Here is a 13,530-nt window from a genome sequence, read left to right as displayed (position 1 = left end):
CCTTGAAGTACAGTACAGTCATGTGTTCAGTCAATGGAGTGTGCAACAACAAGGGAGCTAACTCTGCTGTACCTGTGTGCTATTCCTCCCGGTCGGAGTTTGGAGATGTGTGGTCTTGATCCTTTGTCTGTTCCACCTGCAAGACAAGAAGATTGATTGATTGATGGTTGGTTGGTTGGTTGCTTGGTTGGTTGGTTGCTTGGTTGGTTGATTAAGTTTCATAGTAGAGCCATCAACATCACAACCTTCTCACCATAAGCTTCAAAGAATTTAGTTTGTTTTTTAAAATGTTAAAAGCCACACTCCGAAATATTCCAGCTATCTGATGGCAGCATGTTAATTAAAACTGGACCAGACAAACAAGTGATTGATGTTATGAGTAAAGACCAACATCATTGACACACAAACAACCAAGTCTGCCCTCCAAATCTATTTTCCCTGAAGAAAATAACAGGATATAATGGCATTTCAGCTTTGTGTGTTTAATGCTGCTTTCAGCAAAATGCCACCCTTACACAATGAGGAACACAGGTAGTTCTACCATTTCGGAGTTATCATCAGGGCCCAGTTTCACAAAGCGACACTTGCCGTAAAAGGTGACTATGCTTGTCGTAAAATGCGACCAACGGGATCGGGTGGTCAGGCTCGCTGACTTGGTTGATGCATGCCATCGATCCCATATGCGTAGATCGATGCTCATGATATTAATCACTGGATTGTCTGGTCCAGACTCGATTATTTACAGACCGCCGTCATATAGCTGGAATATTGCTGAGTGCGGCGTTAAACAGCAAACCAACCAACAACCAACCAACAAAGCGACTTTATAGCTACAACTGATGAACATCTATGTCAAAATATGTGACTTAAAATCATTTCAGCTTTGTGTGGGCAGAGGTAAGGTGAAATTGGGTTTAATGTCATGAACACGATTATTGCACTTAAAATTCATAATATATTTCACTAAAGGTTCAAAACACCATGATTAAGCCCAAATCATAAAGGCTGGCATCTTAGCCAGAATGAGGAGGAGGAATCCAGGATTCAAACCCACGACCAACAGATCTTGGCAGCTAATGGATGCTCCCTCTGCACAGCAAGCTGAGACCCCGTCAATGACTGGTCCCTGTCGTGTAAGCTGTAGTTTGTGTATGTGTTCGGGGCCTACCTGAGACGGTGAGTCCGAGGCCATAGCCTTCCTTCTTCTGTAGCTCCACATAGGCCACGCCCCGTCTCTCCTCTGTAACACAGAACACTCGTCACATACATACTCTCTAGACCCGTGAAGATCTGGGTTAGAATAGGTCCTCTGTAACACAGAACACTCGTCACATACATACATACTCTCTCGACCCGTGAAGATCTGGGTTAGAATAGGTCCTCTGTAACAGAACACACACGTCACATACATACTCTCTCGACCCGTGAAGATCTGGGTTAGAATAGGTCCTCTGTAACAGAACACACACGTCACATACATACTCTCCCGACCCGTGAAGATCTGGGTTAGAATAGGTCCTCTGTAACAGAACACACACGTCACATACATACTCACTCCACCTGTGAAGATCTGGGTTAGAATGGGTCATCTGTAACACAGAACATACACTTCACATACATACTCTCTCGACCTGTGAAGATCTGGGTTAGAATAGGTCTTCTGTAACACAGAACACACGTCACATACATACTCTCCCGACCCGTGAAGATGTGGGTTAGAATAGGTCCTGTCACACAGAACACACATGTCACATACATACTCTCTCGACCCGTGAAGACCTGGGTTAGAATAGGTCCTCTGTAACACAGATCACACGTCACATACATACTCTCTCGACCCGTGAAGACCTGGGTTAGAATACGTCCTCTGTAACACAGATCACACGTCACATACATACTCTCTCGACCCGTGAAGATCTGGGTTAGAATAGGTCCTCTGTAACACAGATCACACGTCACATACATACTCTCTCGACCTGTGAAGATCTGGGTTAGAATAGGTCCTCTGTAACACAGATCACACGTCACATACATACTCTCTCGACCCATGAAGATCTGGGTTAGAATAGGTCTTCTGTAACACAGAATACACACATCACATACATACTCTCTCGACCCGTGAAGATGTGGGTTAGAATAGGTCCTGTCACACAGAACACATGTCACATACATACTCTCTCGACCCATGAAGATCTTGGTTAGAATAGGTCTTCAGCAACCCATGCTTGTCGTAAGAGGTGCATAACGGGATCGGGTGGTCAGGCTCGCTGACTTGGTTGATGCATGTCATCGTATCCCAATTGCGTGGATCAATGCTCATGATATCAATCACTGGATTGTCTGGTCCAGACTCGATTATATACAGACAGCCTTCATATAGCTCGAATATTGCTGAATGCGGCACTAAACAACAAACAAACAAACAAACACATACTGTATGACATCAGCTTGTAAACAAACCAGACCAGACAATCCAGTGATCAATATCCTGAGCAGGGATCAATGCTGTAGGGTAAGATGACACGCCCATCTATTTAGTCACATCTAACGACCAGCATAGGTTGCTGGGGACCTATTCTAACACAGGATCCCCGCGGGGTTGTTTAAATGACCTTATCTAGGTCATGATAAACTCATTATTTGATTTTAACCTCTGCACATCCCCATCCAGACAAAAAACTCACATACATATTCCAAGCAAACATTCATTCTTCATGAAAATCACATCTGTTAAAAGTTAGTGTACACAGACGCATTGTACAAAATGTTTATATGATTACAAATCATTTTTTTAAAAAAAAGCTTCTTCCACTCCTTTTCAAAAGATTTGGATGAAAATCTGGTACAATCTCATCTTTATCTGGCAAAGAGGATACAATAATATTGTGAAAGGCAACTTGGTGATATAGAATTTCGAGTTAAGAGCTTGAATCATAAAACTAATTTCCATATTGTTATTTTGGTCCAGCTATGTCACAAGCAGTATTTAATCAGGATGTATGGCCATGGTGTAATAGGGGTGGGGTATTCACAAGAATTGTTTACATTTGTTATGATTACCATCAAAACGATACTAAAATTGCCAATCAATGACACATCTAATTTCAGGGGCAAAACCATCAGAGCCTCAGAATGAGGTCTGACTGTAGCCTACTGACTGTAAGCTACAGATTGTAACCACTGTAACCTACTGACTGTAACCCACTAACTGTAACCTACAGAGTGGAACCTACTAACTGTAAGCTACAGACTGTAACCATGGTAACCTACTGACTGTAACCTACAGATTGTAACCCACTAACTGTAACCCACAGACTGTAACTTACAGAGTGTAGCCTACTGACTGTAAGCTACAGACTGTAACCATGGTAACCTACTGACTGTAACCTACAGACTGTAACCCACTGACTGTAACCTACTGACTGTAAGCTACAGACTGTAACCATGGTAACCTACTGACTGTAACCCACAGACTGTAACCTACAGAGTGTAACCTACTGACTGGAAGCTAGACTGTAACCATGGTAACCTACCGACTGTAACCTATTGACTGTAACCCACAGACTGTAACTACTAACCTACAGACTGTAACCCACAGACTGTTGCCTACAGAATGTAAACTACAGACTGTAACCTTCAGAATGTAACCTACAGACTGTAACCATGGTAACCTACTGACTGTACTGACCATCAATCTCCTGGTTGCCGAGAGGGGCATCTGTGACTGGCCGCAGCTGGACTGGGTCTGAAACACACATTACACACATCAGTCACACACTGGATTACACACATCTGTCACGACCGACTGTGAAGATGTACTCTGGGCACTTATAAGTAAACTAAGACTTATTTCATCACATACAGAGTGGTAGGAAATGTATGATATATTCAAACTGTAAAGTCTACTGAATTCATCATACAGGTGCTAGATAGTTCATCATACAGGTGCTAGATAGTTCATCATACATGTGCTAGATAGTTCATCATACAGGTGCTAGATAGTCCAGCATACTGGTGCTAGATAGTCCAGCATACAGGTGCTAGATAGTCCAGCATACTGGTGTTAATAAGTCCAGCATACAGGTGCTAGATAGTTCATCATACAGGTGCTAGATAGTCCAGCATACAGGTGCTAGATAGTTCATCATACTGGTGCTAGATAGTCCAGCATACAGGTGCTAGATAGTCCAGCATACAGGAGCTAGATAGTCCATCATACAGGTGCTAGATAGTTCATCATACTGGTGCTAGATAGTTCATCATACTGGTGCTAATAAGTCCAGCATACAGATGCTAGATAGTCCAGCATACAGGTGCTAGATAGTCCATCATACAGGTGCTAGATAGTTCATCATACAGGTGCTAGATAGTCCAGCATACAGGTGCTAGATAGTTCATCATACTGGTGCTAGATAGTCCATCATACAGGTGCTAGATAGTCCAGCATACAGGAGCTAGATAGTCCATCATACAGGTGCTAGATAGTCCAGCATACAGGTGCTAGATAGTCCAGCATACTGGTGTTAATAAGTCCAGCATACAGGTGCTAGATAGTTCATCATACAGGTGCTAGATAGTCCAGCATACAGGTGCTAGATAGTTCATCATACTGGTGCTAGATAGTCCAGCATACAGGTGCTAGATAGTCCAGCATACAGGAGCTAGATAGTCCATCATACAGGTGCTAGATAGTCCAGCATACAGGTGCTAGATAGTTCATCATACTGGTGCTAATAAGTCCAGCATACAGATGCTAGATAGTCCAGCATACAGGTGCTAGATAGTCCATCATACAGGTGCTAGATAGTCCATCATACAGGTGCTAGATAGTCCAGCATACAGGTGCTAGATAGGCCAGCATACAGGTGCTAGATAGGCCAGCATACAGATGCTAGATAGTCCAGCATACAGGTGCTAGATAGTCCAGCATACAGGTGCTAGATAGTTCAGCATACAGGTGCTAGATAGTCCAGCATACAGGTGCTAGATAGGCCAGCATACAGGTGCTAGATAGGCCAGCATACAGGTGCTAGACAGTCCAGCATACAGGTGCTAGATAGTCCAGCATACAGGTGCTAGATAGTTCATCATACAGGTGCTAGATAGGCCAGCATACAGGTGCTAGATAGTCCAGCATACTGGTGCTAGATAGGCCAGCATACAGGTGCTAGATAGTCCAGCATACTGGTGCTAGATAGGCCAGCATACAGGTGCTAGATAGTCCAGCATACTGGTGCTAATAAGTCCAGCATACAGGTGCTAGATAGTCCATCATACAGGTGCTAGATAGTCCAGCATACAGGTGCTAGATAGTTCATCATACAGGTGCTAGATAGTCCAGCATACAGGTACTAGATAGTCCAGCATACTGGTGCTAGATAGTCCAGCATACATGTGCTAGATAGTTCATCATACAGATGCAGCTGCTGCAAGAGCTATCGTCTGTCCTACAGATCCTATAACAAATATGTCCAATACAGCCGATGCAAGTCTATAATGATTGGCAAGTCAAGATTACTGCAGAATCTGAAAATCACGAACGTCTCTGGGCTCATTTTTATTATATTTTATAACTATTATTTAACAACTGTTTTTTTCTGTGAAATATGCTCAATTCAGAGACTAGATGTTGGTCTACCAGAACTAGAGCAATTCGAGGAACATCCCCCAGGTGACAGTCAGCATCTTTTCTGTATAAGAGTTTCTTTCACCAGTCTTCCATACTTATAAATCATAAAGACTGAACCAAGACACATGGTGGTCGTCGGATCACCAAAAGCGTTTCCCCAACAAGTGATCATAATCTTATCAAACACCACACCAATCCATAATAAACAGCTGGATATTCCGAATAAAATACATGTCACGAAAATAATTGCCATCTGATCCTCTAATGTCATAAACCAATATGGTTGAACGCTGAACCAGAACAACATCTTCTAGCCGTTATCTCTCCATTAAACCGAATGAGTGCTCCTCCCACAGCATGGGATGGGGACGAAGGAGAGAGGGGCTATTGACATCCCTCCCTACTCATGGTGGTGGGAGGGAGGTTGTTTACACAAATATGTACTTGTATCAGTAAGATTACTGCATGTTATCAAGTGCTGCACCAGCGGAAACTCGCTATTAAGGTCACAGTTATTCCAGATATATTGCTCCTATGTACTTATGTATTCATAGACCAGACATGTTTTTCATTTCTGAGTTTACAGACTGTGCTTGTGAAACATCGTTGTCGGTAGTTAATAAAAATTAAATTTCACAATTAGCTGATCTTGTCGGGTGTGTTCTTTAACACACTGTTTTCATTTACTGGAAAAAGGGAAAAAATTCACTGCAAATTTATTTTTACAACTTGTATTTTATTTTCATTGGTACAACAGATCAATAAACCAATTTAAATAAAAATATTCTCCTCCCGTATCTATAGTTACCATGGAGTGTGAGTGAAAGTTCTTCTGGAAACAAAAATGTTTCCAAATTAAGGCACGGTTTGTTTGTTGATTGAACTTTTTTATTCAAAGAAATCCTGCCAAAATGTTGCTCGTTTTGTTTGTGATTTATTTGTTTTCACAGTGGCAATGGATCTGATAGTCTCCCTGTTAATCGAGACGACAATATCTTCATGCCTAAGGGACATTTGCAACAACAAAAACAAACCAAAATGACAACTAATGGTTGAATTGTTTGTTTCTACACATACTTGTACAATCCTTAAGATGTATTCCAGGAAACTGCCAAAAAAAACATATTTAGAATCAGCAAAAGAAATAGTTTGCCCGTTTTACAGTGAGTGAGTGAGTGAGTGAGTGAGTGAGTGAGTGAGTGAGTGAGTGAGTGAGTGAGTGAGTGAGTGAGTGAGTGAGTGAGTGAGTGAGTGAGTGAGTGACTTCGACCATTTTTGAGTTATCAGCTAGGGCGATTTTTTCACCTAAAGCTTGTTTATGTCTGTGCAGTCATCATGGTCATAGGTCAGGAGGACTAGTCAGCCTTACACAACAACCCATCCAGTTAACAATGATGTTGTAGCGCCATGGATGCAGCTATGGAATGCAGAGATCAGCATCTCGGATGCCACTTGCTGGAACAGGTCCAGATGAGACACACAGGGAGGCGAAGCCGGCAGGATACAGGCAGGATACCGCCACAGGTTTACTCAGGTAAACAATGGCATACCTTCCCCCATGTCGACATGTGCTACAACTCTGCTGACTTATTCTTACAACGATAAATTAGCATCAGGTGAAATATGATAATGCTACAACCTCTTACAACTGTACAGAAATAGTAGCATCTATTGAGGCTTAATAATCACTATTCCCGAAAACATCTGAATGACAATATTCGCCAGTTCGTTTACAATAGTTTACACTGTAACTATGGTTACAGCTCAAAGGGAATCAAAACACTACATCATATGCCAAATACTTCTTATTGTACAAATTTGATATGGTCTTGTTCTTACACATGTCATTCAAAATCCGACAGACAAAATATATTTCAGTGTCTTAAAATCATGACATTCCTCATATTGAACAAAAGTACACTTGGTTTTACACAGCACAGAAATGTGCATCCAGTATGCACAAATGTATAGAATGCGTACAGAAAAAAAAAATATATTGTGTCCCTTGGGACGCAAATAATATTAATTGTACCAAATTCTTGACAAGAAACATTTTAGATCCTGTAAATAAATGGTAAGTTACGTAATTATCAAATCTTACAGTACACAATTATATTACATTGCAGGACCTTCATATTTAATTTAAATTTTTTAAGGACCCTTGAATTAATTACTGGGATCACTCGGACCTTCAGTTTTAAGCCAAGTTAAAATCTTGGTACAGAAACTGACTACCGGTATCATATCTTCCCTGAAGCTACAGTTGGCAAGTTGACAATACTCAGATGGTGAATGAAGCAGCCACTCCATCCCATGTCCACTTACCAGCATCAGGACCACAGTTATAATGGACACTGTAACTGTAGTAGTAAAACTTGTCCTCCTGTTTTCGTAATCCCTTCAGTTTGGAAACCAACTTCCTGAAAATCCCAAACTTGGTCATTGTTTCGCCATGTGTGCTTTGAGAGCCTGGCCAATTTAACTGATGCAAAGTGGAATGTGACGGTTTGCATTCCAAGCAAGTCACAAAAGCACAGGCATATATATCAAATGGACGACACTATATATATACCATACTTCCTCCAAAAAACTTCATCAGATCCCTGTAATTGGCACCCGGCAGTTTGGTACTCGGCAAGTGATGTGTTGATTTCATTTCCTCTGTTGCTGCAGCCTCATCAGTTGTTCGAAATCCGGATGTGTTTTTCACGAGTTTCAAGTTTAAGATCTAAATCTAATAAATAGGAAGTAACAACTTAACACTCAAACACAATCAAACCTGTTCAGTGGTAAAACTGTCAGCCGAGTTAATTGGCGAGCAATTGGCAGATAATTGATATAATTACACTAACGATCACACTTGTATTCAAATTCAAATACAACAGTTGCTATTAATACAGAACTATTAACAGAAGTATTCCATTACAAGAGAGACAAGTATCCGTTGTAACGGATGAGTCAGAACAAGGAAGGAGGACATCTACGACTGTAACAGATAACGGATAAGTATCGGTGACACGTTACACAGACCACCCCAGGAAACATCTGTTAGGGGAAAGAAATGAGAAACGTTTCTCATCTGACGCTGAAAGCAAGCACCTGAGATAAATGGTAAGTGCATGCATAAATTTCAGAAATAATCCTTTTACCTGACATTAAGTGAATATTCAGCCATGAAAAACGGTAGTGATACCATTAAACTAAACAGTCTCATGTTAACTTGATTGCAGCATCCATCAAATTAATCAGCACGTGCATCGACCTCAACTTGACATATTGCACGCATGGTTTTATCAATACAGAAAACCTGGGGTGACAAGCTGTGTCAGGCATCAATATGACAGATGTGTCAATTTCACTACATGGTGAAATATACATCATGGGGTGGGATACATCTTGTAATACATACATGTCAATAGGATGTCACACAGTGACGTGAACATCACCTGGGGTGATATGCCTTATAATATGTACATCCAGGAGTGACAGATGTGAGGGCATGGTTTAGGAGAACGAGGATTCAGTGTACAGAATTAATTAGAAAGTCAGTATGTCCTTTCGTCTGTCTCGCAGACCCAAGAGAAAAAATTAAGAAAGGAGCCCAACTCGAGGCTAGAATGAGTGGATTAAGGCTTGTTCTGGGCTACATTTGGATTCTGTTTTCTTTATTTTGTAGATATATATTCTAAATAAGACAACTTTATTTCTGGAACTAAATGTCAGTCTAATGGTCCTTGCCTTACTGCTAAACATGAAAGATTCAGTGTTCAAATCTTATGGAAGACCTTAAGGGTCCACTCTGGTCAGGTTGCCTCCTGAGTTGTCGATCAGGGAATCGATCATTTATCTTCAGAAGTGACTATATCATTCATCATCAGAACTTAATTCTTGGAAATGTTCATGCACTGAATGAGCCATTCATTCATCTGATTTCTACCATGTCTACAGCATCGCTCATACTTAGGTTTTTATGCAGGATTTCAAACTATCAGTGCCCATGGCAGGCAATTTGGGAAAAAGTCTTTATATTCCTCACATTGGTCAGTGAAATACAAGTTACTTCTACAAAGCCATAACATTAATTATTTCTAATTAAAAAAAGGAAGTTTGTAATTTACAATTTGGAAATTGTAACTAACATTTGCTGACTTGGGGCTGAATATCAGCCTCTGAGTAGGTCTGGATTGATGCTCCTGCAGCTGCAGCCTCATCTTTACCATGGTTACAACTGAATCAACTTTCTCCACGGAACCAAGTAGCTACTGTTTTTAAGTACAGTAAACTACGGTTATAATGAACTCAGTGGGACCCCTAATTTTAGTTTGTTATAACCGTAGTTCTTTATAACCATATATATATATATATATATAGCATATATACAGCAAATGGACAGGACCAAAAAGAGTTTGGTATATCCGCCAGTTCGTTATAAGCGTGTTTGTTATAAACATAGTTTACTGTATCTAACAACATGTTGGTGAGACGTTGATATGTTATTTGCATACTCGCATATGCACTGGGTCAGCATTACTGGTTCTCGGTGGGAAGTGCTAACATCAAGTCGATGGCTTGCGGTATGTAGAAGTTTACAGGTAGACATATACATACAAGAAGCACTATGTGCCAGGTCAGCACATAGTTGTAGTGGTTGTTGTCTTGGTGCCTCGGAGCACCTAGCCTAACTCTAGCTAGGCTAAGGGTAAGACCTCCTCTCTCTGATTTTCATCTCTGGACCAAGGCTTGTGATTTTATGTCTCCTTACAATTGCTTAAGCTAATCACTGCCCTCAATTGTCTTTCAGTGCTTTTTAAATGTCGTTTTTGTGTGGTGTTCAACCCTGCACTTAGCCATACATGTCGACCATAAAATGTTGAGTCAATGGACCAGACAAACCAGTGATTGATATTGTATGCAGGGGTATGACTGTATGTAATCAATCAAGTTACCTAGCTCGACCACCTGAAAATACCCTTGTTGCGGTTGATGCCATACAGACCCAAAACAACTCATCCAAAATATCCCCTGCTAAACCATAACAGTTCAGCATTCTAGACATCTTCAATGTCAGGAAATGAAGAGATTTTCAGGTCTCCTTTCTACATCTACAATCTACTGTCACCCAAATTGAAACCTAAGGTAGTTTCTGTCCCAACAAATAAGAATAAAAAAATCTGACCAATAAAATATCTTGTATAAGTTTGATGTTGAATATTTAAAAAGTGTGAAACATTTAGTCACACTTTTATTTGACAAAAAGTCCATAAATATCTGCAAAAACACAGTATAGATAAAACACCAAAAGAAAGTTTCAATTTATGTCCAATACGGTACTTCCTGAGAGAAATTACAGGTACATAGTTTACAAACGTCTCTCATCACCACCATGCTAGATATGCCCAAATGGTTCATACAATACAACGCGGGTTAGACCTAAACCCCCCCACCCCCAACCTGCCATTTCTGCTCCAGGCCCAGCTATGTACACCCCCATAACTCCACTATCTGCCCCGGTACAAGATGTTGCCAGGAGCACCAGTGTTGAATGCCCTGTATCAGGTGCTGGTCATTGTTGGCTGATTCCAGTGAAGAGAGAGTGTATAAACACAGTAATTCCCTCGCACCTGAGTCAGCCCACGTGGCACTGATAGCCACCATGTTGGAGTGAGAGTGAGTGATGGTACCTACTGCTGTACCACTGTGGTGTGCAGATGTCCACCAGATGTTCCTGTTTTCTTCCACGGACCAGAAATAAGTAAAATCTCCAAAACAAATTCATTCACTGTCTTTATCAATATAAATAAATTACTTAAAATACTATCACCAAACCCTGTTGAATCTTAAAACCAAATCACAAATTACAAGTCATGACAGATCTGTGGCTTTAACGGAAGTGAGGTAATTCTAAACTTGCCTCGCTGTATCTTCACACAAGCATGGCTTACTAACATTTTGAGGAAATCAAACAAAAAAATTTGTTATTTTTGTAAATAGTATTTCAGTGTTATCGCCATGATCACAGCCTGTCCGCTCAATGAGGGAGAACGCCCTAAGCATGCTAAGTGATGCAGGTCATACAGCATTTAGCATGATGAGGCAAATAATTTTTAAATCTTTTGGTTATGGATTCAACCAACCTGTGTTAAAAAGAGCAATAATATATACAAGGAGACAGTTTGACTTCATATTTAATTACCTAACCATACTATTATCATGATTATGTCTGTTAGACGGTTTGTCAGCACCATTCCCGTGCTCGTGGGTTTCACCGAAGTGGTAAACGTCTGAGACCTGCATCACTTCGGGCTTTCCTCCCACATTAAGCTGACACGCCGCGATATAACTGGAATACTGTTAGAAGCAGCGTTAAACCCAACTCACTCACTCACTCACTCACTCACTCACTGTTACGACGGATTAGCAAAATAGATAGTAACACCAACAAAAACAGGTTTCATTTCAGGCTATAAGAGGCGACTAACAAGATCGGGTGGTCAGGCTCGCTGACTTGGTTGATGCATGTCATTGTATCCCAATTGCTTGGATGGATGCTCATGATATCAATCACTGGATTGTCTTATCCAGACTCAATTATTTACAGACCGTCATCATATAGCTGGAGTATTGCTGAGTGCAGCGTAAAACAACAAAGCAAGCAAGCAACCAACCAAGCTGTCAGAGTTTATTGGTTAGCACAAAATCTTCAAATAAGGAAAATAGGTATCCATTTGGTACTAAGGATCATAATTGGATTCAAACATACTGCAGTCTGTACCACTAGACTAACGTTTAGTCTCCGAAAATATATCATTTTGACAGAAACAAACAACTACATATAACTTGAAAAGGAGCCCGAGTTTTGACAGGTGATTCAGAACCTGTGGAAAATCTACACTTCTAGACTTTCTAGATGAAAATTGACGGTCAGCAATTATATGATAGTTTCTCCTGAGTCAATGATTGCAAACTGGATCACATGTAATTCAAAGGGTTACACGTTCACGTTCTGCATTAAGAACATGCAGATGCCCTCATTTCTCAATCAACTTTTGCTTACGGATTAAGATCGCTATCACGCCTGGATACATCTATAGCCACATCGTTCCTCGTCCCTTCAGGGTGATTACCATGATTACTGCCGGCAATGTCTTCATATACATTGTACTACACAAAAGACAGGACTGATTCACCACAGTCACATGAAACTTGGGTGTTCCTTAACTTCTTTTGAGTAGTATACAAACGGCAAATTGACACAATGTCCATTAATGATTAATCTGGGCAATTTCATTGGGAAAAGTGTCGCGTCCATGATAATTGCACCTATAAAACGACGTGCATGCACCTGTGTGTGTGGCTGCTTGTACTAGTCCAGACTAATGCCAATTTTTTAGTGCTAATCCCACTGAGATACCATGCCGCAGTTTAACATGAATACCCCACTCAGACACAGTATACTGACTCCGAGCCGACCAGTCCTTGTTTTAGCCCCTTAATGCTGAGCGCCAGACAAGGTAACAACAAGTACCATCTTTTAACGTCTTTTGGTATGACACGGCCTTCCGCTCTCCGGGCGGACGCTCTACCACAAGACCATGGAGGGGGTCAATCGTTCTTTCGTTCGTTCGTTCGTTCATTCGTGAGTGAATGAGTGAGCTAAAATCTCAGTCCAATTTGAAAGTCAAGTGTCTATTCCATACAGACAAGGTCTTATAAAGGATTCCTAAGGGCCCTTGGCAGGCAAATTGGGAAAATATCATAACTTTGTTCAATTTTAGGATTTTATTGATAGTTTATAGTTTCCTAAATTCAGAGGTAATTTAACATCAAATGACAACATTGCATTCAATGCCACAATGTTAAACTAAGCATTAAAGTCTCCTGCCCTATATTGGTCCTGATGT

At 40.8% G+C, this 13,530-nt stretch overlaps 1 protein-coding gene across 5 annotated transcripts in view; it reads right to left on the bottom strand.

Annotated features, from left to right (window-relative positions):
* The window catches only part of LOC124116994 (glutamate receptor-interacting protein 1-like), an 81,802-nt gene that overhangs the window by 21,119 nt on the left and 47,153 nt on the right, over nt 1–13,530 (bottom strand). For 4 of the 5 annotated variants that reach the window (XM_048401689.1, XM_048401687.1, XM_048401685.1 and 1 more), the window contains exons 2-4: nt 3,689–3,745; nt 1,169–1,240; nt 73–136 (exon numbers count right to left, since the gene is read on the bottom strand). In XM_048401689.1, coding sequence (XP_048257646.1) covers nt 73–136; nt 1,169–1,240; nt 3,689–3,745 — 193 coding nt within the window. Of the gene's footprint in view, nt 1–72; nt 137–1,168; nt 1,241–3,688; nt 3,746–7,954; nt 8,321–13,530 lie in introns of those variants that run through there. The other variant, XM_048401686.1, reaches the window with a different exon arrangement.

This window comes from Haliotis rufescens, unplaced genomic scaffold (genome assembly GCF_023055435.1).
Source record: "Haliotis rufescens isolate VD_foot unplaced genomic scaffold, xgHalRufe1.0.p SCAF_23, whole genome shotgun sequence".
Lineage (NCBI taxonomy): Eukaryota > Metazoa > Mollusca > Gastropoda > Lepetellida > Haliotidae > Haliotis > Haliotis rufescens.
The sequence above is the reverse complement of the archived record's forward strand: the minus strand, read 5'-3'. Positions and strand labels throughout refer to the sequence as shown.